The 27,570-nt window shown below is 43.0% G+C and overlaps 1 protein-coding gene and 2 pseudogenes across 6 annotated transcripts in view; 2 read left to right on the top strand and 1 right to left on the bottom strand.

Moving 5' to 3' along the window:
- Nucleotides 1-1,031: 1,031 nt before the first annotated feature.
- On the top strand, nucleotides 1,032-1,455 carry LOC100341768 (large ribosomal subunit protein eL42-like; annotated as a pseudogene).
- Nucleotides 1,456-13,887: 12,432 nt separating this feature from the next.
- On the top strand, nucleotides 13,888-14,566 carry LOC127490787 (putative uncharacterized protein C6orf52 pseudogene; annotated as a pseudogene).
- A 3,456-nt stretch (nucleotides 14,567-18,022) lies between these two features.
- Nucleotides 18,023-27,570, bottom strand: part of LY96 (lymphocyte antigen 96) — a 50,445-nt gene continuing 40,897 nt past the window's right edge. For 3 of the 6 annotated variants that reach the window (XR_016234877.1, XR_016234878.1, XR_011389097.2), the window contains exons 4-7: nucleotides 26,463-26,591; nucleotides 18,974-19,026; nucleotides 18,661-18,739; nucleotides 18,023-18,151 (exon numbers count right to left, since the gene is read on the bottom strand). Coding sequence is in view for 3 of the 6 variants with exons in the window: in XM_089334572.1 (XP_089190698.1) it covers nucleotides 18,053-18,151; nucleotides 18,974-19,026; nucleotides 26,463-26,591 (281 nt within the window). In the remaining 3 variants the exon portion in view is untranslated. The remainder of the gene's footprint in view (nucleotides 18,152-18,660; nucleotides 18,740-18,973; nucleotides 19,027-26,462; nucleotides 26,592-27,570) is intronic. The other 3 variants (XM_089334572.1, XM_089334571.1, NM_001082787.2) reach the window with 2 other exon arrangements.

Below are 27,570 nucleotides of genomic sequence, written 5' to 3'. Positions count from 1 at the left end.
CAGCGCCGGCCCCTCTCCAAGTTGTGGAACTAGGAAGTCCAAGATCAGGTGCCAACAGATTTTGTGTCGGGGAAGGGCCCACTACCTCATTCAAAGAGCTGAATTCCCACCGTAACTTCACATGGTAGAAAGGGGCAGAGCTCTCTACAGTCACTTTTATAAGATACTAATGCCATTAAGACTCTACCCTCATGATCTAATTATCTTCCAAATGTCCTTCCTCTAAATACCATCATACTGGGGATAACACTTCACCATTTGAATCTTAGTGGCCCATTCTGTCTATGGTCTCTGCTAAGGATTTTGGCATAATCAAAGAGACACTTGCTATTCTACATAATTAATACAAAATATGTGTATATTGGAGGAACTGTAATCAAATTTTTAACTTAGCAATTTTTTTAAATTTGTATTCTTATTTATTTTCCCTTTATTTATTTATTTTCATTTTATTTTAAAGTCAGAGAGACAGAGACAGAGGGAGAACCTCCATCCACTGATTCACTGCCTAATGCTCCCAACAGTTGGGAGCTTGACCAGGCTGAACACAGGAGCCAGGAACTCAATCCAGTTGTCCTATGTGGATGGCAGGACCCCAAGTCACTGCGTAATCTATTAAGAAGCTATTCTCGGACTTTTCTCTCATGCCTAAGTTTCACTAGGAGCAAAGCCATGAGTTCCCAACTGTTGATCTTCAGTTACCTGCACACCAAAGCTGTGAATGTACTTTTTGTCTGAGAGCACACTCTTCTTATTAGCAGTCATGTTCATATCAGACCTGCTCATGAACACTAACGAAACAGAAGCTCTTCACTTCCCTTGCCTTGAATTATTGCTTCCTCTCTTGGCTCTCAGAATTATAATTGAATCTCATACAGGAAAAGATGTCTTCCGCACATTGGCCACATTTTTCACCTATATTTAGAACAGCTGCCTTTTCTTTTTTTATTGTCAATAGAATCTTGGGCTTAGATATTTTTTAAAAGAAAAGTGCTAATAAGATTGGTAGTGGTTATGTTTTAGTGACCACAATGGGGTTATAACTTACCATAATTATCAACAATGACTACAACATTAAAGAAAAATGTAAATAATAAAATCTGAATCACTTTCTTTCCATGCAGGTATCACTCCACAAACACGAACATTCCTAAAACCTTCCAGACATTCTTCTGTAACAAGTGTGGCAAACAACAGTCCCACAAAGTGACAAAGTATAAGAGGGAAGACTCCCTCTATGCCCCAGGAAAGTGATGTTATGATAGGGAGCAGAGTGGCTATGGTGGATAGACTAAGCCAATTTTCCAGGAAAAGGCTAAAACTACAAAGATTGTGTTGAGGATTAAGTATATGGAACCCAACTGCAGATCCAAGAAAATTTTGATTATCAAGAGATGTAAGCATTCTGAACTGGGAGGAGGTAAGAAGAGAAAGGAACAAGTGACCCAGTTCTAATCTTCATCTTCTGTTTTGTTATGAAGACAATAAAATTTAAAGGTTACTGTTCACTTCATTTGGACTTTTGGGAGGGAATAAATGAGACTCATCAATAAAATTCCTCTTGTGGGGAAATTTTTAAGCCTTAAAATATAAAATAAAATAAAATCTAAATCCCATCACTCTCACATACTTCTTCCATATTTTTTATTTAGCTTCATTGAGTTTCCATATTAGATATATTATTTTAATTATTTTTATTCTTATTACCACCATATGCTATGATAACCAGAACATCTGTATCTGGTGGTAGGTAGTGTGATAGGTGGGTAGCTGGTTATGGGTTGGGTGATGGTCAGTACCAAATCTTTACTAGATTTATTCATTTGTTAGTACAATATTAATCTATACAAACTACTACAATTCTCGGATATTCCCTTAATTAACAACTTAAAGTACTATTGCTCCAGATTCTAACAGAAAATATAACCTTTAGAGAGGCAATTTGGCCTGGTGGATAAGATGTTGGTTCAGATGCCCATATCTCTTACCAGAGTGCCTGGGTTTGAGTCCTGGATCCACTCCCAATTCCAGCTTCCTGCTAATGTTCACCCGTGGAGGCAATAGATGTTGGCTCAAGTACTTGTGTCTGGGCCACCCATGTGGGAGACCTGGATTGAATTCCTGACTCCTTGCTTCTGGCTCCAGGCTGGCCCAGCCCTGATCATTGCAGACATCTGGGGGGTAAAACAGTAGAGAGCAGCACTGTTTCTCTCTCTCCTCTCTCTCTCTCTCTTTCCTCTCTCTCTTTCTCTATCTTTAAAACAAATAAATAAATTTTTTCAAAGAATATAACCTTTAACTCTTTGCTTCCCAACTCTTATGGAATGCTAGGCTTGAGAAACAGCATCATATAGAGAAGTATGTGAGTACACCAACTCAAGCATTGCTTGGTATTCCACTCCCTACCAAGCAAACCCCTGAGTGTGCAACCTACCCTGACTTCTACTCTTCAAAATCTATGGTGTTCGGGACCAGCTGGCGCAGTGGGTTAACACCTTGGCATCAGTTCTAGTCTCAGCTGCTCCACTTCCAATCCAGCTCTCTTCTCTGGCCTGGGGAAGCAGCAGAGGATGGCCCAAGTCCTTGGGCCCCTGTACCCATGTGGGAGACCCCGAAGAAGCTCCTAGCTCCTGGCTTTGGATTGGCGCAGCTCTGGCCGTTGCGGCCAATTGGGGAGTGACCCATCGGATGGAAGACCTCTCTCTCTCTGCCTCTCCTTTCTGTGTAACTCTAACTTTCAAATAAATAAAATAAATCTTTAAAAAAAAGAACAAAATCTACAGTGTTACATCCTTCATGAATTGTAAATGATGCTGTTAAAATTCGTCATATCAAATCTCAAAACAAGAAGTACTCATGGAGATACATAAAAATGTGTATAACCTGAATTTACCATCAAAGAAATTTAAATAACAGTGAGGTATATATTTTTGCTTGCCAGATTTTATAAAATTGATCATGAATACCTTATGAGACCACCACAAATGGTTTGGTTTGGCTGGAATGTCAAGCATGAGACAGAGAATCACAAGAGATAGTAAGAAACTTGATCTATTTATTCATGCAGTCAACATTTATCAGGGCTGGCACTGTGGCATAATGGATAAAGCTGCCGCCTGCAACATCAGTGTACCATATGGGCACTGGTTCGAATCCCAGCTGCTACACTTCTGATCCAGCTCCCTGCTGATGTGCCTGGGAAAGCAGCAAAAATCAGCCCAAGTGTTTGGGTCCCTGCACCCACGTGGGAGACCCAGAGGAAGCTCCAGGCTCCTGATTTCAGCCTGGCCCAGCCCCAGCCATTGTGGACATTTAGGGAGTGAACCAGCAGTTGGAAGGTATTTGTGTGTCTGTCTGTCTGTCTGTCTCTCTCTCTCTCTCTCTCTGTAACTCTTTCAAACAAATAAATCTTTAACCAAAAAAAAAAAAAACACTTCTAACTTAGAAAAAAATATTTATTGAAGTCCTACTGTGTGCCAGGCACTGGAGTTGATGGGAGGATACAATGGTTAGTAGAAACAGATATGGCCCCTGCTCTTGTAGACGTTACAGTCCCTAGAATAGATGGATTAACTTGGATAGGGTGTTCTGTCACAGAGACCACTAGGTGTCCCCATATCCACTCCCTCCATCTACAATAGTGGACTATGGCTCATGGCTGGGCACGTGGCTGACAAAATAAAGGGTACTTTTCCTAGCTTCCCTTGTGATAGCCAAGGGACCAATTTCTAATCAGTGAGAAGAGAGTGAAAGTAATTAATATAATGCCTGGTCCTGCTTTTATAGGAATGGGTGTGTCTTCCCTTTCTCATTCTCTCTTTCACTGGATGAGATGTGGATGAGGCACTCTGTCCTCTCAGAGCATATCCATGAGGGCAATGACCTAGAGATGCTGGCCAACGTGAGGATTCTGGGTTGCCGACATTGGAGCCGCCAGACAAGTCAGCCCTGGGCCACTTAGGCTCCAGCAGATTGTGAGAAATATACTCCCACCTTATTGAAGTCCTGGGGTGCTCTGTTTCAGAAGCAGATCCATGTCCCAAATTAATCCACATCCTGAAATGGAGAGAATCATAAGAAGGTCCCATAAAGAAGCATCATCTGTGTGGAAGAGGTGGGCTCACTTGAGGAGTTGAGGCTAGCGCTCAGATTGATGGATGGCAGATTTTAAAAGGCTAAATGTTGGAGTGGAGTGGGGGGGAGCGGCTGAGGGGTAGTGTGCTTGTTTAAAGAACTGAAAGAGGCCATGGAGGCTAGACAGCATGCAATAAGGAGTGAGAATAACAGTGGGAATGGATCCTGGGTTTCAAGACCTTCAGGACATATCAAAAATGTTTCTCTTTTTTTAAGATTTACTTATTTATTTGAAAGGCAGAGTAACAGAGAGGGAGAGACAGATGGAGATCTTGCATGTGCTGGTTCACTCTCTAAATGGTTGCACAGCCAGGGCTGGGCCAGGTTGAAGCAAGGAGCCTGGAACTCCATCTGGGTCCCCCACAAGGCTGGTAAAGACACAAGTCCTTGAACCATTGCCTGCTGTTATCTCAGGTGCATTAGCAGGAAGCTAGATCTAAAACGGAGCAGTGAGGACTCAAATCAGCCCTCTGAAATGGGATACCAGCATCACAAGCAGCCACCTAACCTACTACTCCACAATGCTTGCCCTTGTAGCTCTTTGTTTTATTTTTTTTATAGCAGGTGACAAAATGACTACATTTGTTTCAGATAAATTTCTCTGGTTGAGATTAGGGTTAGGATTGGTGTTCGGATAATACTTCAGTAGTCTGGAGGGAAATTTTGCCTTTGTCTAATGTTACAGTCCACAAGAGCACCAGGATACATACAGAAAGCTGCTCCCCGCAACATTGTTTGTGGTGGATCATATGAGCAAGCTGCTATGCCCATAGCAACGCAGTGGAGAAGGCAGAGGCAAAAAGGATACATACAGTGTGACTCCCCTCAGGTAGTTCAAGCAAAATGAGCATACATCAAATCTAAAGAACAACTCCTTGTAAAATAAACCATTATTAAAACTTGTCTTCAAAGAGTACTTTATACTTTGTGTGTCTGTGTGGGTGCAAACTGTTGAAATCTTTACTTAGTAGACAGTTGGTCTTCTGTATGTAAAGACAATTAAAAATGAATCTTAATGAAGAATGGGATAGGAGAGGGAGTAGGAGGTGGGACGAGAGTTGGGGTGGGAGGGCGGGTATGGGGGGAAGAGCCGCTATATTCCTCAAGCTATACCTATGAAATTTGTATTAAATAAAAGCTTTCTTAAAAAAAAAAAAAAAAAAAAAACATTGGCCGGCGCCGCGGCTCACTAGGCTAATCCTCCGCCTAGCGGCGCCAGCACACCGGGTTCTAGTCCCAGTCGGGGCGCCGGATTCTGTCCCGGTTGCCCCTCTTCCAGGCCAGCTCTCTGCTGTGGCCCGGGAGTGCAGTGGAGGATGGCCCAGGTGCTTGGGCCCTGCACCCCATTGGAGACCAGGAAAAGCACCTGGCTCCTGGCTCCTGCCATCGGATCAGCGCGGTGCGCCGGCCGCAGCACGCCGGCCGCGGCAGCCATTGGAGGGTGAACGAACGGCAAAGGAAGACCTTTCTCTCTGTCTCTCTCCCTCACTGTCCACTCTGCCTGTCAAAAAAACAAAAAAACAAACAAACAAAAAAACATTATGTTATGTTCTTCTAACAGAGAAAAAACACTGCCAACTAAATTGTGACAGATCATCCATTATAAGTACATCCCAGCTTTAGGTATGTGAAAATATGAAAAAGAGAACTTCTTGAACTTGGCCAAAAGAGGTATATTGTTTAAAGTCTTGGTGGGAAAGCAGAAACATTATCAGAGAAACCAGGAGAATGGTTATTTATGGAGAAAGAGCTGGCTTTGTCAGCAAGAAGGGCACACAGGAGGAGGGAAGTGGCACTGTCTAATTTCTTGACCTAGAGAGTTGTTTATGATTATGCCGTGAACTCCATAGGCAGGTTTGTATGCTTTTCTGGGTCAGGTATTCACAATTTATCAGAGCCTGCTTTATTAGAATACTCTGGCTTTCTTTGTAAAGCTTTCCTGGTCTTTGTTGTTGGTCTTAAACTACCCAAAAAAGCAAATTTTCAAGATGCCTTACTATTTATTATTAATGAGAGGGTGGTTTTTTTTTTTTGGTCATATGCAGAATTTATTCTTTCTTCAAATCACAATGACTTGCTAACTTGGAAAATGTGTCCCTAATAAGTTACTAGAGCTTTGTGGAAGAGCTGTCAAGGTTTTGTCCTCCATCTTCAGCAACCATCCAAGGATTACTTCTAGGAGTTTGTCAAACATTGCTTAGGAAAGTATTACCAATGTCTTGATAAATGCTCACTTCCAGGTTCTCGGTCACTTAGTTGTTCTGGACATCATCCATTCTCCCTCCAGACCCACTCTCTACCCTGCTCCACCCTTCTCTGGGCTCTGGGGTCTGACCTGCATGGACTAGGTCAGCTTGCTCCTGTGGGTTCTGGTTCCATTGGTGCCATGGTTTGAATGTCTCCTAAAGTTTATATGCTGGCAACTTATTACCCAATGCAAGAGTGTCAAGAGGTGGCAGAGGGGCAGGCATGTGACACAACAGTTAAGTTGCTGTTGAGTGTCCACATCACATATCAGAGTGGTTAGAGTCTCAGCTACACAACGTCTGATCCAGCTTCCACTAATGTGCACCCTGAGAAGCAGCAGGTGATGATGGCTCAAGCACCTGGCTCCCTGCCACCCACTTGGGACATCAGGATTGGCTTGGCCCTGGCTGTTGTGGGCGTTTAGGGATGAAAGATCTGTTTCTCTGCATTTCAAATGAAATGAAAATTAAGTAATAATAATACAAGTCTTTGTTTTAAAAAGAGGCAATTAGACTCTGCACCCATGAATGGATTAATGTCATTATCCTAAGAGTGAGGTTGCTAACAGGAGTCACTGTGCACTTGCTCCCCATGTAGGGCCTCTGTCCTTAATGTGTTGGACTTTGAGAATGAATGGTAAAACTAGTCTTCAAACAGTACTTTATACTTTGTGTGTCTGTGTGGGTGCAAACTGTTGAACTCTTTATTTAGTATAGAGTTGATCTTCTGTATATAAAGACAATTAAAAATGAATCTTAATGAAGAATGGGATGGGAGAGGGAGTAGGAGGAGGGATGGGAGTAGGGGTGGGAGGACGGGTATGGGAGGAAGAACCACTATAATCCAAAAGTTGTACTTATGAAATTTATATTTATTAAATAAAAGCTTTCTATAGAAAAAAAGAGAGAGGCTGTTGTAAAAGTGAGTTCAACCCTCTCTTTGTCTCTCATTTTGCTCTCTATCTCTCTCACCCTCTTGCCTTCTACCATGGTTTGACACAGCAGAAAGGCCCTTACAAGTGCCAGCACCATGAAATTATTTTCCCAGGCCCTAGGACAGTAAGAAAAAAATTATTTTTCTTATAAATTAATCATTCCTTGGTATTATGTTATAGTAGCATAAAGAAAATTGGGTTCAGCCAATGGAGAGCTCAGTAAAAGATCTGAGGGAGGGAACAGAGCACCACTCCTCTCTGTAGGGTTACCCCCAGCTGGTCTAGTTACATAAAGCCTGTAAGAAGTCTCTACTTCTGTCCAACAGGTCCTCTTTGTCTCCTGGCTCCCCATCCTTGATCTTTTAAGCCCAGAGCAATAATGGAGCCCCACTACTAGCCCTGGGGTTCGGCACTATTCCTCATGGTTTCCCTATCTCTGGTCCACACTTCCATAAACATTCTCTTTATTAAATTCTCTTCAAATCATATGAATCTAAATGTGTCATCCGTTTTCTGCTAGGTCTCTGAATGACACAGTAATAATACCTTTCAGCTCAAAGCTTTTACAGATTCTCATTAACTTATTTGTAGCTAGATAGCACTTTTCGAATTTTTTTTAAGCAGTGTACCTAGAACACTGAAATACAAGTGTCTATGTTTTGATTTCTAGGCAGTCTGCTATAAGTAGAACTCACCAATGACTTTAGTGCTTATTGTTGCCTTTGTGTTTTTATTATTTGTTGTTCCCTGCCTGTGTTTTGTTTTTTTGTTTGTTTGTTTTTTGTTTTTTATATTTGTATCCACATCAAACACAGCATGAAATGGAACTCAGGACAGACATTTTGAATGATTAGAGAGTAATATCTAGCACTGGTCCCAGTTATTAGGGAAGAAAGATCATCAGTCACCTGCCCTGGGCACTACCCAGTCACGCTCTGAAGCCCAAGCCATGATTGGAAGGGATGCAGATGCTGCTACAGCTTAGACAGATCACATCACACAAGTCAACCCTGAGAGATGAACTCAAACCTTCACTCTCCATTCTGAAGTAAATGTGTTTCCAGAGAAGAGGGAACTAGTAGAATGTAAAAGAAATCCTTCAACTTGACAACTCACTGACAAGACAGCTAAAACTGAAGACAGAAACCATTTTTCTTCTTTGCATTGAAAGGAAGTTAATGTGGTTAATTCATGAGTGCTCAAATGGGATCATTTTCTCAGTGAAAAATAATTTGCTCGTCTTTGCATTTTTGAAGAGAATGACAAGGTGGTATAAACCTCTGAGCTACTGCAGCTTCTCATTGTCCCCAGACAAGCTCTGTGTTTGTTTTGCACTCCCTCAAAGGCATGCTTCCCTCCTGTTGACTAAGCATTGATTACTTGTATCCTGTCTGCCCTGGCAATTGGTCATTGTTTTAAACTTTAGAAGGCAAAAATGTTAGCTTTTAACTGTACATGCCTAAATATCCTCCTCTAATCAAGAATGAATCCATTTTCATCATCCCAACTTGATTTTGCCAGAGACAGCGTAGGATACAGAATATGAAAAGTGGTTGTGAAGAAGCTGGTACATTTACAGGAAACCATGTGAATGAGTTCATCTTTCCAGGAAGCAATTTGTCTTTCTGTGAATGGCTCATTTTGTGTAGCAAAATGTCCTCAAGTTTCATCCATGTTATAGCATGTGACAGGGTTTCCTTCCCTTTTAAAGCTGAGTAACAGCTGGCGCCGCGGCTCACTAGGCTAATCCCTTGCCTACGGCACCGGCACACCAGGTTCTAGTCCCGGTCAGGGCACCGGATTCTGTCCCGGTTGCCCCTCTTCCAGGCCAGCTCTCTGCTGTGGCCCGGGAGTGCAGTGGAGGATGGCCCAAGTACTTGGGCCCTGCACCCCATGGGAGACCAGGAGAAGCACCTGGCTCCTGCCATCGGATCAGCGCGGTGCGCCGGCTGCAGCGCGCCGGCCGCAGCGGCCATTGGAGGGTGAACCAACGGCAAAGGAAGACCTTTCTCTCTGTCTCTCTCTCTCACTGTCCACTCTGCCTGTCAAATAAATAAATAAATAAATAAATATAAAGCTGAGTAACATTTCATTGTTCTTAGGTACCACATTTTAGATTGTCTAGTTTTTACTTTTTTTAAAAAAATATTTATTTATTTACTTGAAAGAGTTACACAGAGAGAGGAAAGGCAGAGAGAGAGAGAGAGAGGTCTTCCATCCACTGGTTTAGTCCCCAGATGGCCACAACGGATGGAGCTGCGCTGATCTGAAGCCAGGAGCCAAGAGCTTCCTCTGGGTCTTCCCACGCGGATGCAGGGGCTCAAAGACTTGGGCCATCTTCCACTGCTTTCCCAGGCCATAGCAGAGAGTTGGATCAGAAGTGGAGCGGCTGGGACTTGAACCGGCACCCATATGGGATGCCAGCATTGCAGGCAGCGGCTTTACCCCCTATGCCACAGCACAGGCCCCAAGTTTTTACTTATTTATCTTCATTTTTATCTGAAAGGCAAAGAGAGAAAGGCAGAGAGATAGATCTTCCATCTGCTAGTTCACTCTCCAAATGCCTACAATAGCCAGAGCTGGGTTTCCCATGTGGGTTGCAGGTACCCAAGTACTTGAGCCACTACCTGCTGTCTCTTCCAGGGTGTACATTAGCAGGAAGCTGGAATCAGCAGTGGAACTCAAACTCAGGCATTATACATGAGTTGCAGGCATCCCAAGCAGCCACTTGCACCAATCTCACCCCCCAACCATTCAATTTACCCATTTGCCCATTAATCGGCTTCGGGTTTGTCGCTCCCCCTCTTCATGGAGGAACGACACTAAACCCTGCCTAGGCTTCATATCCGAGTCACGGCACCATTATGTCGCTCCCTGTCTTCGTAGAGGAACGACACAGGACCCTGCGCTGTTCTTTCGTCTGCTCGGCCCTCCCCGGGTTTGCTGCTGGTTCTTCCCGGGTTGGCTACCGTCCCTTCCACCTCCTTGGAAGGGCGGTTCCCCCTGGCCACTTTCCCCACTTCCGCGGGGGAGCGGCACACCACCGGCCGGCTCTCTCGGGGACTGCACAGGTGTTCCTTCAGATAGATGTACCCCTTAGATGTTCCTGGTGCATGTTGTCTCTCTCCTCCTTTATAGTCCTCTTCCACCAATCCCAACTCTGCTACCCACACGCCGAGTACGCTGCTCTCCTCCAATCAGGAGCAGGTCCTGCTGCTTATTGGTTGAACTGGAGGCAGCTGTGTAGAAGCTGTTTCTTCCTCTCCCAGCGCCATATTGTGGGAGAGCAGATGCATAGAGTAAGTCTTAATTCCAGTAACTTAGTCTAGTCCCCACAGGGTTGTTGCTACCTCTTGACTATTGTAAATAATGAAAATTGTGAAATATGAACATGCATATACAAATATCTCTTGGAGATCTTGACTGTAATTTTTTGGTATGTACTGAGAAGTGGGATTCCTGGATCATATGATAGTTCTATTTTTTAATTGAGGGACCACCATATTGTTTTCCAAGGTATTCATACTGTTTTGCAATCTCACTAACACTGCCCAAGGACTCTGATTTCTCCACATCCTTGCGAACACTTGTTATTTGCAGTTGTTTTCATACTAGCTATCATAATGAATGTCTGATGATATTTCATTGTGATTTAACTTGCATTTCTCTGATTAGAAGTGATATTGAACTTCTTGGCACATGCTTCTGGCCATGTGTAAATCAATTTTGGAAAATGTCTATTCACATATTTTGATCTTCTGTAAATCAGATTTTAAATGTCCCTTCCACAGGAATTCTTCACGTATTCTGTATATTAACCCCTTATCAGAAATACAATTTGATAATATGTGTTCAAGGGCAGCCATCTGGTACAGCAGATGCCTGCCTCCCATAGCAGAGTGCGTGGTTCAAGTCCCAGCTACTGTTCTTCCAATCCAGCTTCCTGCTAATGCACATCCTGGGAGGCAGCAGATGATGACTCAAGTACCTGGGCCCCCGCCAAGCTCTCAGGAGATCCAGATGGATTTCCTGGTTCCTGGCTTCAGCTTGACCCAACCCTGGCTGTTGAAGGTATTTGGGTAGTGAAAAAGTGAATGGACTACCTATGTTTCCATCTGTTGCACTCTGCATTTCAAATAAAATGAAAATATTTTTAAAAATTTCCTCCGATTCCATAGATGGTCTTTGACTCTCAAACTTGTCTTCTAATGCACAGAAATTTTTAGGCTTGATATAGTACCATTTGTCTATTTTTTTTTTTTTTTTGCCTATGTCTTTGGTATCATATCCAAGAAATCATTGCCAAATCCAATGTCATGAAAATGTTCCTCTGTTAATATGGTATAAAGTAAAAGTCTAAGTTTCATTCTTTTCTGGTAGATGTCCAGTTTTCCCAACATGATTTGCTGAAGAGACTGTTCTTTTCCCACTGAGTGTTTATGGCACCCTTACTAAAGACATATACATGAGGGTTTATTTGACGCTACACATAACAGTTTTTTTCTGGACAATCTATTTCATTTTATTTGTTTGTCTTCATGACAGTACCACACTGTTTTGATGATTATAGCTCTGTAATACCTTTAAGACCAGGAAATGTGGGGCTGGTATTGTGGCATAGTGGGTTGTCACCACCTGAAGCACCAGCATCCCATATGGGTACTGGTTCTAGTTCCACCTGCTACACATCCAATCCAGCTCCCTGCTAGTACACCTGGAAAAGCAAGTGCTTGGGCCCCTGCACCCATTTTGGAGACCTGGATGAAGCTCCTGGCTCCTGGCTTTGGCCTGGCCCAGCCCCAGCCATTGCTGCTATTTGGGGAGTAAACCAGCAGATGGAAGATCTCTCTCTCTCTCCCTCTCTCCCTCTATCCCTCTCTCCTTCTCTCCCCTTCTCCCCCTCTCCCCCTCTCCCTCTCTCCCTCTCTCTCTGTATCTCCCTCTATCTCTCACTCTGTAACTCTGTCTTTCAAATAAATAAATAAATCTTTTAAAAAGCAAAGATAAGGAAATGTGCATTTTCCAATTTTGTTCTTTTTCAAAATTGTTTTGGCTATTCAGGATTCCTTGAATTGCCACATGAATTTTAGGTTGAATTTTGCAGCTTAAATCTTTAACTAAGCAATATTCCTTGGCGATTGATCCATGTTACTATACAATATCTACAACATATTTTAATGATGTTTTTAGATAATGCTTTTATAACAATGATTTAACAATATCATTTATAAACAAATGACCCCATAACTTATTTTGGAAATTATCCAAAATGACTATCATTTTATATTGTTCTCAGTTTTCACTTGGGATTGCTTAAATGTGTCGCTCCCCCTCTTCGTGGAGGAACGACACAGGACCCTGCGCTGTTCTTTCGTCTGCTCGGCCCTCCCCGGGTTTGCTGCTGGTTCTTCCCGGGTTGGCTACCGTCCCTTCCACCTCCGTGGAAGGGCAGTTCCCCCTGGCCACATTCCCCACTTCCGCAGGGGAGCGGCACACCGCCGGCCGGCTCTCTCGGGGGCTGCACAGGTGTTCCCCTTAGATGTTCCCCTTAGATGTTCCTGGTGCATGCCGTCTCTCTCCTCCTTTATAGTCCTCCTCCGCCAATCCCAACTCGGCTGCCCACACGCCGAGTACGCTGCTCTCCAATCAGGAGCAAGTCCTACAGTTTATTGGTTGAACTGGAGGCAGCTGTGTGGAAGCTGTTTACTTCTCTCCCAGCGCCATATTGTGGGAGAGCAGATGCATAGAATAAGTCTTAATTCCAGTAACTTAGTCTAGTCCGAATTGCTCCCCACAAAATGTTTCTCCAGTTTTAAATAAGTTAATGTATTTAAGTTATTAATAGTGAAATGATCTTTTTAACATCATTTTAGCTGAAAATAAAAATGTATGCCTGTTGTTTATAGTTGGTACAGAAAAATTTAAAACATTTACTAACCCACCAAAATGATAGACAACATGGCAAGCTCTTACAGATATATAGTACAGAGATTAAATCCTAGATTTCCCTCTTACGATGTGACTCTAGGCAATTTACTCAACTTTTCTCATGTTAATTTTGTCATCTAAAATAAAGACAATAATATCAACCTCTTGGAAGTTGTCTGAAAACTAAATGAGGTAACAGTGCGTGTTTAGCACTATATTACAAGATCAGGTGGGCCCCACCAATTCAGCCATCTGAAAGCTGCAGGATGACAAGGATGGACACATGTACTTGGTGAGCCAGGAAGCAGAAAGGGGGGGAAGCACAATTGCATTATCAATCAACGCTCTCATGAGAACCACTTTCCAAGGGTCAGTCTCCAACGACCTAAAGACCTCCCAGAAGGCCCACCTACCAGACACTACTGTTGTAACAAGTCTCCATTCTTAATCCACTCATATTAATCCAGTAACTGTTACCATAGACTTTGGGTTTTAAATATTTTCATGAGCCAAATCCTGCATAAACTATTACAATGCCCCCCAAAGAAATAGTAAATTTACAAACTGGTAACTTGTGTTGAGAATGGAAGAGACAGTGTTTTAGAAGCCCACAGTGGCAGACCATCCACATCAATTTAGGAGGAAAAATTTAATCTTGTCCATGCCCTTGTTGAAGAGGACCAATGATTAACAGAAGAAATAGCCACCAGCTGAAGTTTTGATGCAGGGTTAAAAACTGTGGATTCTGCTCTCCAGGAAAGCTCGTGGGTAAATGGCCAGATGGGAGAGTTTTGCAGATTTGGGCTGAACTCAACAAAACAATCATTACCGCTACTAGCAAAGGCTGAAGCTGGAATTCCAGCTGGGCCACGGGCACCTCCATGGCAGCTGGTATGAGTGATAGCAAGTGGCTATGCTCTCCCTGGCTACAGCTATGGCTGTGCAGTTGGCAAAAATTGATGGAATGTCCTTTGTACACATGAGACCCCAGAATCTGCAGCTGGAGTTTTGGTTACGCCCAAGGAAGCCACAGCTGTGGCCAAAAACCAAGATGAAGACCCACTAGACGATCTCAATCTTCATTTGAATATTGAAGAATTAAACAATTAATGGCAAAAAGTGAAGAACTCTACAATTCGCTCATGAGCTGTCACCATGAGCCTCTGGATAAGGTTGACCCCAGCATCCCAGAGTGAAGCAAGGCAGTCGTTAAGCTCCCCAGTGATCCTATTCATTGTTTTGTTTTGGGTAGGGGGGAAGGGAGTTGTCCCAAGAGTATCCTGGATTTTGTATGTAAATTAAAAGAAGAAGAAGAAGAAGAAGCCAACACTACAGACATCTCAACTGGTTCAGTTCACATAATTCTGATTGAAAAACTGAAGTGAAGCCAACTTTCTGCTTGACAAGTGCCAAAGCTATTGTGTCTGGCTCAGCCGCAGAAAACAGCAGAGCTATCAATGGAAATTCTACACAAGAGGGGATCACAATCTTGAAGCATTTCTTCAAAGAATCCTAACAAGAAATGAAGCATAGACTTACCAGCACAACCCTGAAGACAAAGCACAATCAAAGCAACAGCTACCAAGCGGAGGAAGTACTCCAGCCAAAGCAAGAGCAGACCAACAAGAGCAAGGGCATCCTAGCAGCTTTTTCAGAAGCTCAAGGCATTTTGCCTGTTGGCTTTCTGGAGGGACAAAGAACAATGATATCTGCTTATCAGGAGAGTGTTTTGAGAAAAGAAAGTTACCTAAAGCTTTTGCAGAAAAATGCCCACGAAACCTTCACCAGACAGCCCTTCTCCACCATAACACTTTTGCTCATTTGTCTCCTCAAACAATGGAAATTTTGTGAGTTTTGATGGTGAATCTTTGGACATCCTCCTACTTTGGCGACTTCTGACGTTTTTTGTTTGCTAATGTTAAAAAAAAATTAAAGGGCACCCACTTTTCTTTAGTGAATAATATAAATATGACTGCATTCACTTGGCTAAATTCCCAGAATAGCCTAAATAACTTGCATTATCACTTACAAAAGTATCTTGATGGGCCGGCGCTGCGGCTCACTAGGCTAATCCCTCGCCTGCAGCGCACCGGCACCCGGGGTTCTAGTCCCTGTCAGGGCGCCATATTCTGCCCCAGTTGTCCCTCTTCCAGGCCAGCCCTCTGCTGTGGCCCGGGAGTGCAGTGGAGGATGGCCCAAGTCCTTGGGCCCTGCACCCCATGGGAGACCAGGATAAGTACCTGACTCCTGCCTTCGGATAGGTGTGGTGCACTGGCTGTAGCGCGCAGGCCACAGCGGCCATTGGAGGGTGAACCAAGGGCAAAAAGGAAGACCTTTCTCTCTGTCTCTCTCTCTCTCACTGTCCACTCTGCCTGTCAAAAAATAAAAAAAAGTATCTTGATGAAATGTATGTTGAGAAATAAAGTGTGTGTGTGTGTGTGTGTGTGTGTGTATATAGCTTTAATCTTTTAGTTATATTTTCCCCTGTTTATAGTGCCTTGGTTTTTGTGACTTTGGGCCTTTGTGTGCCTTTGAAAATTGGCCACCCCAGCTTTCTTTATGCAGAGTAGCAATCCTTGTAAATCTCTCAACATCAACTGCCACAGGTCCATGCAAGTGAACCATTATAATTATGGTCTTTTCTTATTTCCTAAAGAAATCAATGATGAGAAAAAAAAGGCTATTTCCATAAACCATAGAATTCTCTATATTATGTTTGTGTGGCATAAACTAACAAAAATGAAAGAATTGCCATTTTCAGGAATTTGCCTAATTATGTTTGTAGATCAAAGAGAAGTTTCTGAAAATAATTCTATGTATTCACTAAAGAGACAAGAACTGAGAAAAACATGGGTGTAATTTTAAAATGACTTTGGAAAACTTGTTCAACGTGATGGCGCTAATTGCTTCAAAACCTCTCAAAGAGAATTTACTTTCCCATGATCAACAAGGAAATCCCCAAGAATTTCTTCAAAGCTCAACTGAGAATTTCATTGAAAGTGAAACTGGTTATTTGAGGTGGTGAGGGGAGCAGGATTGGTAGGAGAAATATGAGATCATAAGAGTTCTGGTGCAAGGAAAAGTTCAGTCCCACAAACTTTTTTCTTTTCTTAGTAGTTGGACACAGGGGACAGTGTTGAGATACAGCAGGTTAAGTCACTGCTTAGGATCTGGCACCCCATATCAGAGGGCCACTTTCAGTCCTAACTGTTCTACTTCATATCCAGCCCCCTGCTAATGTACCTGGGAAAGCAGTACTTGGGTATCGGAAAGTAACAGAAAGTCCAAGTACTTGGGTCCCTGCTAGCCATGAAGGAAATCCAGGAGTCTGGTTCCTAGCTCCTGGCTATGGCCTGGCCCAGCCCTTATTATTTCAGGTATTTGGAGAGTGAACCAATAGATGAAATCAAGGGCACAGGAAGGCGGTGGCCAGACTCCATGTGGAATGGCTCCTCCGCGATTCCACTTGGCTCTGCCACTGCCCATATCAAGCGCAAGGGGTACACTCCACATGTCTGCTGAGAATTCTCTGAGGGACTAACCCTGAGCTGAGAAAGATCAATACCTGGGCATAAAGTATTGGAGTGCCAGTTCCAGTCCTGATTGCTTTGGTCCAGTCCATCTCCTGGCTAACAAGTCTGGGAAAGCAGCAGATGATGACCAAGAACTCGGGTCCCTGCCACTCATGTGGGAGACAGATGGATTTCCAGGCTCCTGGCTTCGGCCTGGCCCTTCCCTAACTGTTGTGGGCATCTGGGCAGAAGGCAGGGCTCTCTTTCGCTCACTCTTCTCTCTCTCTCTCCCTCTGCCTCTCCGTAGCTCTGCCTTTCAAATAAATAAAAATAAATCTGTAACAAAAGAAAATGCTTTATTACTGAGACTGAGGGGCCCTGGAACAGGTGCAGGAAGGTAGGTCTGGAGACTGCAGAGCACCTCTGGTAACCCACCACAGAGTGGCTGCTTGCAACAGAGACGTGGAAGGAGTCAAGGGCTGTCAGTGCTGCTATGGCTTGGGTGTGGGTGTGGGTGTGCTATGGCTTCAGTGTGTTCCTCAAAAGTACACATGTTGGAAGCTTGGTCCTCTGTTGTTAGGAGGTGGTGGAGCCTCTAAGAGGTGAGACCTCTTGCAAGGTAGTTAGGTTCCTAGAGGACACTACTCTCAAAAGGGATTAAGGTACCTCAAGTTTTTTTCTTATAGCAATGAAAATGGTCTGATATAGCTACTTGTGCAAAAAAAAAAAAAAAAAAAGTTCTAAGTGAAGAACTGTATTAGCCATGCTTTTTCTGTTCCGCACTCTGATGTTCTGGCATCCAGGGTCTTGCTGACCCTGCAGGAACAGCCCCCACCAGCGCTAGTTAATCGTCAGACACAGTCAATGATGTACTCACCTGCTAGCACACCTCTCATAGTCAGACCAACCAATGCAGAGCCCACACCCCCAACCACCTCCTCTTTGGGGCTTCTGCACTCAGAACCACTCTCCACCTGGGGACAGCCCTTCTGCCCCAGAGCCAACTAGTCCATCTTAAACCTGCTGTCTCTGCCTGGCCTATATATACCCATGGAAAACAAAATGAGAGATCTCACTGTATTTTCCCCCCTCCCTCCACCACCTGACTGACCCTGGTGCTTCCCTGGGTGGCTCTGTGTGATGTACCACACCTCCCGTTTCCAGGAATAGATGAGTATAAACTTCCTCCTCTATGCAATCATTCTCATGTTTTCATATCTGACCACACCTGATTAAAACAAACCCCAGATACTGTTAAAACAACACCTTTGAAAAACAAAAATAGGACCCATTTATTCTAATTGACACGTGGGTTGTGTATGATGGTAAAATTCAAGCAAAAGATCATTTCTTCAGCACTCCCAGCTATGGCTTCTACAACACATCTGTATTGTCCCTGAAATGAAGAAACAGAAATAGAAATAATACAAAATGTTAGGTGGTATTGTTTCAAAGCCTTCTATGAGAAATGTTCTTACTACCAGAAATTCATTTAAAGTGAGCTCATCAGCACTTTCTAATTTTCCGATAAGATGAAATATTGCATGCCTTTGACCTCAGTGAGCATACAGTCCATTTATTTTCCAATTATAAGATGATTTTTTTATAATTTCTAAAAACTTAGCTTAAGAGGTTTCCAAATGCTAGAATCATTTGTAACAACATAACTAAAGAATATGTATTACTAAAATTTATTTTTAAAATAGTCACCAAAAGTGACACATGTAAAATTTCATTGCTAAGTACAAAACACAAATACCTAGGATTACAACAGAAGTTATTTTTACAAAGGTGGGAATGTCCAGACTAAATTATATTAAATTAATATTAATATAATTAAATTAATTAATTATATTAGTTGATTAAATTATATTGAATGAACAGTAACTATAGGGAGTTACTGACCTCAGGCACTGATTGCCTATTGCCTTCATGGGAAGACCATTCAACAGATTAACAATTTGCATTTGTATTACTTTTAGCTCTGTAGTTAGAAGGAGAAAATAAAATGAAAATAAGCTATCTTTTGTGCAATTTCTCCATATTCTATAGAAAGAAGAAATACCAAAATAGCTAATATCAATAAAAGTGAAAAACATTCTCAAATGTCTTAATTTGAAACACTATTTTTAGAAGATGTGACATGCTTTTCTCAAGTTCTTAACACATCTGTTACTGCAAAAGGTTAAGAAAGTATAAAATAAGTCTTGAATAATACCTTAGAAAGCCGTATGCCCTTGAAGGAAAATGGTACTGTTGTATTCACAGTCTCTGTATATGAAATACAAAATGTTATTGGATATCATTCAGTGATTTTGGGGGGTAGTATAGAATGCAACTTTATTGGGGGACATTTAGTACTAACAGAGGTACTCCCAAGCAAAACTGTAGAGAAATGATCAGCCATACACCCTGATGACTATCCTTCTATGGCTTCCTCTGTGTCCCAAAGCCTCTTTCCATATCAGCCCATATCTCATCCCTTAGAGGATGCAAAATTCTTAAGGCCATTGATCTCAATAACAAATGAAAGATGAGGCTGGTGCCGCGGCTCACTTGGCTAATCCTCCGCCTGTGGCGCCGGCGCACCAGGTTCTAGTCCCGGTTGGGACGCCGGATTCTGTCCTGGTTGCTCCTCTTCCTGTCCAGCTCTCTGCTGTGGCCCGGGAAGGCAGTGGAGGATGGCCCAAGTGCCTGGGCCCTGCACCCGCATGGGAGACCAGGAGGAAGCACCTGGCTCCTGGCTTTGGATCGGCGCAGCACGCCAGCTGAAGCGTGCCGGCAATAGCGGCCATTTGGGGGGTGAACCAATGGCAAAAGGAAGACCTTTCTCTCTGTCTCTCTCTCACTGTCTAACTCTGCCTGTCAAAAAAAAAATGCTAATATGCTTCATTCCAAGTTAAACAAGGACATGTGCATTTTAAACTGTAGCTTTCAGAGATATTGCTACACATTTAGCTAGGTATAATAGAGAAGAATCTTCCTAAAAGTGGAAGAGACATTTCAGAGGCAGCCAGAATACTGAAAGTCCTTCCAATCACACCACCTGAGAAGCCTGACTAAGAGTTTAGCCACTATTCACATGCACAGCCATTGGCCTGACCCTGCATAATCTATGGTGCAGGAAGAAGAGTAGCTAGTCAGAAACAACAAAGTAGAGAACTTAGGCAGCTAGGAATAGAAAAATAGAAATGCTTTGAATATCAAACAAAGCAATAGTAACAAAAAATGCTTGCTTTTAATAAGATAGACAAATACAAAACTATAGTAATTATTGTTCTCTGAACTGGCTGAAGACATTCCTTAACAGTAAATGAATAGATTGTATTTGCATGTGTTTTCTATTTAAGATTTATTTTATTTATTTGAAAGGCAGAGTGTTGAGAGAGACAGAGTCAGAGACAAAGACATCTTCTATCCGTTGGTTCACTCCCCAAGTGTTCAAAATGGCCCAGGCAGAAAGCAGTGGAAGATGGCCCATGTCCTTGGGCCCCTGCACCTGCACGGGAGACCTGGAAGAAGCTCCCAGCTCCTGGCTTCGGATCAGCACAGCTCCAGCTATTGTGGCCATCTGGAGAGTGAGCTAGCAGATGGAAGATCTCTCTCTCTCTGTCTGCCTCTCCTTTTCTCTCTGTGTAACTATGACTTTCAAATAAATAATAAATCTAAAAAAAAAAAAAAAAGGCCCAGGCTGGGCCAGGCCAAAGCCAGGAACATGGAGCTCCATCCAGGATGCCCACGTGGGTGGAAAGGGTCCAAGCACTTGGGCCATCTTCTACTGCTTTCTCAGGCACATGAGCAGGAAGCTGGATTGGAAGCAAAGCAGCCAGGACTCAAACCAGCACTCCCACAAGGAATGCCAGTATCACAGGTGGTGGCTTAACCTGCTGTACCACAATGCCAGCTCCTACATTTAAATTTCTATTCTCACAAATAAACATTTCTTTATTTACTTCTGAATGTGTCCTTATTGAGAGTGCTAACACATTTTTTCTTGAACTTAGTGCAATCTTATCTACATGATCTTATGATGTGTGATTCAAGGCCAATCCAATTCTAAAATATGATAGTCCAACAGATATTCATTGAAAGTCTACTACAGGGGTTGGCACTGTGGTGCAGCGCATTAACGCCCTGGCCTGAGGCGCCGGGATCCCATATGGGCACTGGTTTAAGACCTAGTTGCTCCACTTCTGATCCAGCTCTGCTATGGCCTGGGAAAGCAGTGGAAGATGGCCCAAGTCCTTGGGCCCCCGCACCCACATAGGAGACCAGGAAGAAGCACCTGGCTCCTGGCTTCGGATTGGCGCAGCGCCAGCTGAGGCAGCCATTTGGGGAGTGAACCAATGGAAGGAGTACCTTTCTCTCTGTCTCTCTGTCTCTCTCTCTCTCTCACTGTCTATAACTCTACCTGTCAAATTAAAAAAAAAAAAAAAAAGCATGCTTTGAAATATCTCCTTATTAATAAATTTGTTTTTCCAAAAGGGGGAATGTTAGTAAAATGGTGCAGTCTTATCTGTGGTGCGATCTATGCCTCGGATGCCGTCTTAGGCACTGGCCCCGTCGCCACATCGTACAGTAAGCTTTGGTCCTGCCCCCTGGCCCAACCACTGGTGTCAGCTCCACCACCACTCTAATGCGATTCACTGCTCCTTCTTCCCTGCCCCAGAAAAGGTTTAACAGGAGCTGTTTCCAAACACGTGCTCTTTGATCTTTCTTACACTTTCCTCCTCTCTCTTACCCTCTCATCATCTCCCCCGGGGCCTGGGGCCTGTCGGGCTTTCCCACCCAACAATAAACCTTTCCTCTAAAAAATAAATAAATAAATGTGTTTTTGCAAGGAACAGATATGTGTGTGTTTATAAAAAGTGGTAACAAAAAATGGTAACATTATGGCTAACTTTTATTTTTGCTCATCCATATTTTCTAAATATCACATCCTAAAGATATATGATTTTTGTACCAGCAACAAAAGTTATTTTTAAACTAGGTATGTATGGTACTTGCAAATTTGACTCTCAGGCTTCAAGGGTCTCTTGATACAGCCATGCTTCTTAAATCAGAGTGTTCTCCACTCTAGGCCCACATACGCAGTTGCCAGATGGACGTGTTTATTTGAATGTTCCAAAATTACTTTGAGCTCAAAACACACATAGACCAGAAGTTGTTGTCTTGCTCTTTAAAATCAGCCCCTTCCTTTGTATGCACTGCCTGGGCCAGTAGCAGCTCCATACATCCCCAGCCCTGAAGTGGTGCTTGAGTTTACCTCATCTTTGCCTGCCTGCCACACCAAATCAGTTGGAAATGTCCCGCCAGCTCTTGTTTCCAATGCACTTTCTTCTGTCTCCTTCTGACTGCTCCCGGAACCACCATCTTTGCTGAGCCCTTATGGGTTCACAAACGCCATCTGGCTGCTCTTCCTCCACCCAAGTTTTCTGCCTCAGCCAATCTCCACCCCTTCCATGTGGACACTAGTTCTCTGCAGAAATGGAAATCTTGGTGGGTCCTCCCTCCCAACTGATGGCCAATATTTTGCATGTGACTTCCTTGCTCCTCCTGCCCCCTTTTCTAGGCTCATATGCAGCAGTTCCCCAAAAGCACTTCAGCTTCAGCTACAAAAACCACTCTCCAACTACACCACATCCTTTCGTGGCTAGACGTTTGCCTGAGCCATATCCTCTCCAGGGAATGTTCTTCTACCTCACTCTCCGACTTTCTTGGATTCAGATTCTAATAAAATACTCTGGGAAGACTTATTTGAGTTTTCTTGCCACAGTTAGTTGATAACTGTACAATTAAAATTAATAGCATGTACTTGTATCAGCACTGTTTATAGTTCATTGTAAGTTTTGTTCCAGAGATGACCTTTCCCAGGACAGGGAGATATTCTGAGGAAGGTCCTACCATCCAACTTCAGATCATGAGAATCCAAATCATGATTTGCTCCAATAAGGTTCAAAATCCAAGGGGTCTTCGAACAGTGCACGGAAAATATGCATAATCTCGTAATTCCATTTTCCACAAACTTTTTTAAAGACTTATTTATCTATTTATTTATTTATTTAAAAGGAAGAGCTACAGAGAGAGAGGGAGAGACAAAGAAAGATCTTCCATCTGCTGGTTCACTCCTACAAATGACCACAACAGCCAGGGCTGGGCCAAGCCACATCCAGGAGTCAGAAGTCTCCCAGGTGGGTAGCAGGGACACAACCACTTGTGGCATCTTCTGCTGCTTTCCCAGGCCATTAGCAGGGAGATGGATCAGAAGTGGAGCAGCTGGGACATGAACAGGTGCCCATGTGGGATGCTGGCATCACAGGTTGTGGCCTAACACAATACACCACAACGCTGGCTCCTTCCACAGCCTTTTTTCTTTCTTTGTAAAGATTTAATTATTTATTTGAAAGGCAAAGTGACACAGAGGCAAAGAGAGAGAGAGGTCTTTTTTTTTTTTTTTTTTTTTTGACAGTCAGAGTTAGATAGTGAGAGACAGAGAGAAAGGTCCTCCTTTTTCTGTTGGTTCACCCCACAAGTGGCCGCTACGGCCAGCGCACTGCGCCGCTGCGCTGATCCGAAGGCAGGAGCCAGGTGCTTCCTCCTGGTCTCCCATGCGGGTGCAGGGCCTAAGGACCTGGGCCATCCTCCACTGCCTTCCTAGCCACAGCAGAGAGCTGGCCTGGAAGAGGAGCAACCGATACAGAATCCAGCGCCCCAACTGGGACTAGAACCCGGGGAGCCGGTGCCGCAGGCAGAGGATTAGCCTAGTGAGCCACAGTGCAGGCCTGAGAGAGGTCTTCTATGTACTGGTTCACTCCCCAGATGGCTGCAACAGGCAGAGCTGCACCGATCCAAAGCCACGAGCCAGGTCTCCCACGTAGGCACAGGGGCACAAGGACTTGGGCCATCTTCAACTGCTTTCCCAGGCCACAGCAGAGAGCTGGACTGAAGGTGGAGCAGCCAGGACTCAAACCGGCACCCATATGGGATTCCGGCACTGTAGGAGCCGCTTTACCTGCTATGCCACAGTGCTGGCCCCTCCATGGACTTTTAAAAATATCCCTGCATATTTGTAGAAGGAAGAGATGGTGAGAGAAGAAGCAGGCAGAGACCAGGTTGGGTCTGACAAAAATCTTAGATCTCAAGAAAGTAAACTTTGAAAATTTAGAAAAAAGGTAATCATAATCTCACAGAGATCATGTGATATAACTGTAAAACAGTTGTACAAAATAAATGTACTTTTTTTTAATGACAATCTTCCAAGAGTATTTTTCCCAAAGAAAAAGCATGGCACAGTGAAAAGTGTGTGGTTTAAGAGGCAAGGGCTGCCCTCTTCTTAGTTCTCCAGATGATCCAGGATGCATTACTGAACAGGCATCAGCCTCATTAGGCAGAATAACAGGACCTTAGGCAGCCTCCTTAGGCAGAACAGTAGGGGCCGAAGCTGTGGTATACCACATAAAGCTGCCACTTGTAGCATCCCAAATAGGCACCTGGCTACTCCACTTCCAATCTAGCTCCTGGATAATGTACCTGGGAAAGCGGCAGAAGATGGTGCAACTGCTTGGGTCCCTGAACCCACATGGGAGACCCAGAAGAAGCTCTTGGCTCCTGGCTTCATATCAGCCCAGCTCTGGTCTTTGTGGCCATTTGGGGAGTAACCAGCAGATGAAAGATGGACCTCCCCTCCTCACCCCACTTTGTAACTCTGCCTTTCAAATAAATAAATAAATATTTAAAAACTAAAATATAACCAGGAACAGCCACATTCCTAATCTGAGCACTATAGTTAGCTTTTTTACACACATTCACTACCCATGTAAGAGGGCTTCACTCTCCCCATTTTATAGATAAGGAAAATGAGGCTGCGAGAGGTTAGCTAACACTCTCAAGGTCATATTGTTGGACAACATCTGTCATAAAAATAAACAAAACATAAATAGTGAATTTTTAAAAGTTTAAAAAATGTCTATTAGAGCAGCATTGTGATGCTAGGCTTCTGGCCCAGGCCCAGTTGTTGCAGCCATCAGGGGAGTGAGCCAGTAGATTAAAGACTTCTCTCTCAGTTTGTCTCTCTCTGTGTCTCCTGCACCAACCCTATCATTCTGCCTTTCCAATAAATATACAAATAAATATTTAAAAAATAATAGGCCGGTGCTGCGGCTCACTTGACTAATCCTTTGCCTGCGGCAGCGGCACCCCGGGTTCTAGTCCCAGTCGGGGCGCCGGATTCTGTCTCGGTTGCTCCTTTTCCAGGCCAGCTCTCTGCTGTGGCCCAGGAGTGCAGTGGAGGATGGCCCAGGTCCTTGGGCCCTGCACCCGCATGGGAGACCAGGAGGAAGCACCTGGCTCCTGGCTTCGGATCGGCAAAGCACGCAGGCTGCAACGCACCAGCCATAGCAGCCATTTGGGGGGTGAACCAACGGAAAAGGAAGACCTTTCTCTATGTCTCTCTCTCTCACTGTTTAACTCTGCCTGTCAATAATAATAATAATAATAAACTAGGGGCTGGTGCTGTGGCACAGTGGGTTAACACCCTGGCCTGAAGCGCTGGCATTGCATATGGGTGCTGGTTCAAGACCCAGTTGCTCCATTTCCAATCCAGCTCTCTGCTGTGGCCTGGGAAAGCAGTAGAAGATAGCACAAGTTCTTTGGCCCCTGCACCCACATGGGAGACTCAGAAGAAGCTCCTGCCTCCTGGCTTCGGATAGGCGCAGCTCCAGCTGTTGCAGCCTTTTGGGGAGTGAACCACTGGATGGAAGACCTCCCTCTCTGCCTCTCCTCTCTCTATGTAACTCTGACTTTCAAATAAATAAATAAATCTTTTTTTAAAAAAAGATCACTTCATCTCATTTAAAATAATAATAATAATAATAAACTAGTACAATCCCAAGAAAAGTAATTTAGCATTATGTAAATAAAAAAAAAATATGCAAACCATTTAATGCCATAAATCTTTCTAGGAGTTATCCTTAACTCTTCTCCCAGATAGAATAATATTCAAAACTAAAATATAAGAAAAACCATATATATATAAGTATATTTGTATATTACTTATAATAGTGAAAATACATAGAAAAAGGAAAATAAATGTCCAATAGGAGGATGATTAAGTATACTAGGGCATACCCATTAGGGAAAATGTTTCACTGTATTATAGTTTTACCCTGATTACTAAACCATAGGTAGAAGCTATTCAAAGAAATGAATAAACAAATTTTTAAAAAGGGAAAAAATAGGGCCAGCATTGTGACACAGTAGGTTAAGTCTGTGCCTAAGTCACAGCATTCCCCATGGGCACCAGTTTGAGACCTGGCTGCTCCACTTCCAATCCAGCTCTCTGTTATGGCCTGAGAAAGCAGTGGAAAATGGCCCACGTGCTTGGGCCCCTGCACTTGTGTGGGAGACCCGGAAGAAGCTCCTGGCTCCTGGCTTCAGATCAGCGGAACTCCAGCCATTGCCTCCAATTGGGAAGTGAATGAGCAGATGGAAGACTCTTTCTGCTTCTCCTTCTCTCTCTGTGTAACTATTTCAAATAAATAAATAAGTCTTTAAAAAAATAAATAAACTGCTAAAAGCAAACCTTTAGATGGAAATGAAGAATTATTATCAGAAAAAAAAAACTTCAGGTTTTTGGTGTGTCTAATTTGTACAGCTTGCTTATAAAGAATTACTTTCTATTCCAAAAGTAGCAGGCACTGAATGCTTACCTCCCTTCAGAGCTCTGCAGAAAGAATACACATCATCAGATCCTTTGCAGATAATTTCTTTGCGCTTTGGCAAATCCATGGAGTTGACAGATATATAGAGATTCAAATATAATTGATTCATGTCTCTCCCTTAAATAGAAAAAAATCTCATTGGCCCCCAAAGAAGACACTCATTTATACAGAAAAATATTTGTTATAAACTTAAAATGTGCCCTGTGCTTTTTCTGAATAATTTCATTGCATCATTACAATTACCCCTAAGGCAGGTATTATTATCCTGGTTCTGCAGATGAGAAAACTGAAATTCCAAGAAGTCCAGTAGATTGCAATCAAAGAAAATGTTTCACAGTAACAACTATGTATGCTATGCCTAAAATAGAAGAAAATTTGTAACTTGAGAAAAATATCAAATGAAAACATAAAATTTCCAATTACAGTCACAGTTCTGCTAGAAAATTCAAAAGAAAATAAAGGAAGTGAGGACAATCAACCCACATCAACATTTTTAGCTTTGATAAAAGATTTCTTGGAGAATAAAATTGAATCTTTTGATGAAAAATGAAATGTATAGCTTTTTAAAAAATTCTCTCATGATCTATTATCAATTAACAAGGAAACTTCAAGACATTGCATTTTCTGAACTCTTCCAGATTATTTACCTGGCCCAAATGTAAAAGATGCACAATCATTTTTATAATGAAAGAAATTATTGTGATCATTACCTCATTGAAAATATTTTGTTAATAAGGTCACTGTGCTTTTTTTTTTAACAGAAAGCTTTTATTTAATAAATATATATTTCATAAGTACAGCTTTAGGAATATAGCAGTTCTTTGCCCCCATACCTGCCCTCCCACCCCCACTCCCATCCCACCTCCTACTCCCTCTCCCATCCTATTCTTCATTAAGATTCATTTTTAATTGTCTTTATATACAGAAGATCAACTCTATACTAAGTAAAGAGTTCGACAATTTGCACCCACACAGACACACAAAGTATAAAGTACTGTTTGAAGACTAGTTTTACGATTCATTCACATAGTATGACACATTAAGGACAGAGGTCCTACATGGGGAGCAAGCGCATAGAAACTCTTGTTGTTGATTT

This window comes from Oryctolagus cuniculus, chromosome 6 (genome assembly GCF_051225735.1).
Source record: "Oryctolagus cuniculus isolate XC-2025 breed Fujian yellow rabbit chromosome 6, ASM5122573v1, whole genome shotgun sequence".
NCBI classification, from domain to species: domain Eukaryota; kingdom Metazoa; phylum Chordata; class Mammalia; order Lagomorpha; family Leporidae; genus Oryctolagus; species Oryctolagus cuniculus.
Note: the sequence above shows the minus strand (reverse complement) of the source record. Positions and strands in the feature narration are given on the sequence as shown.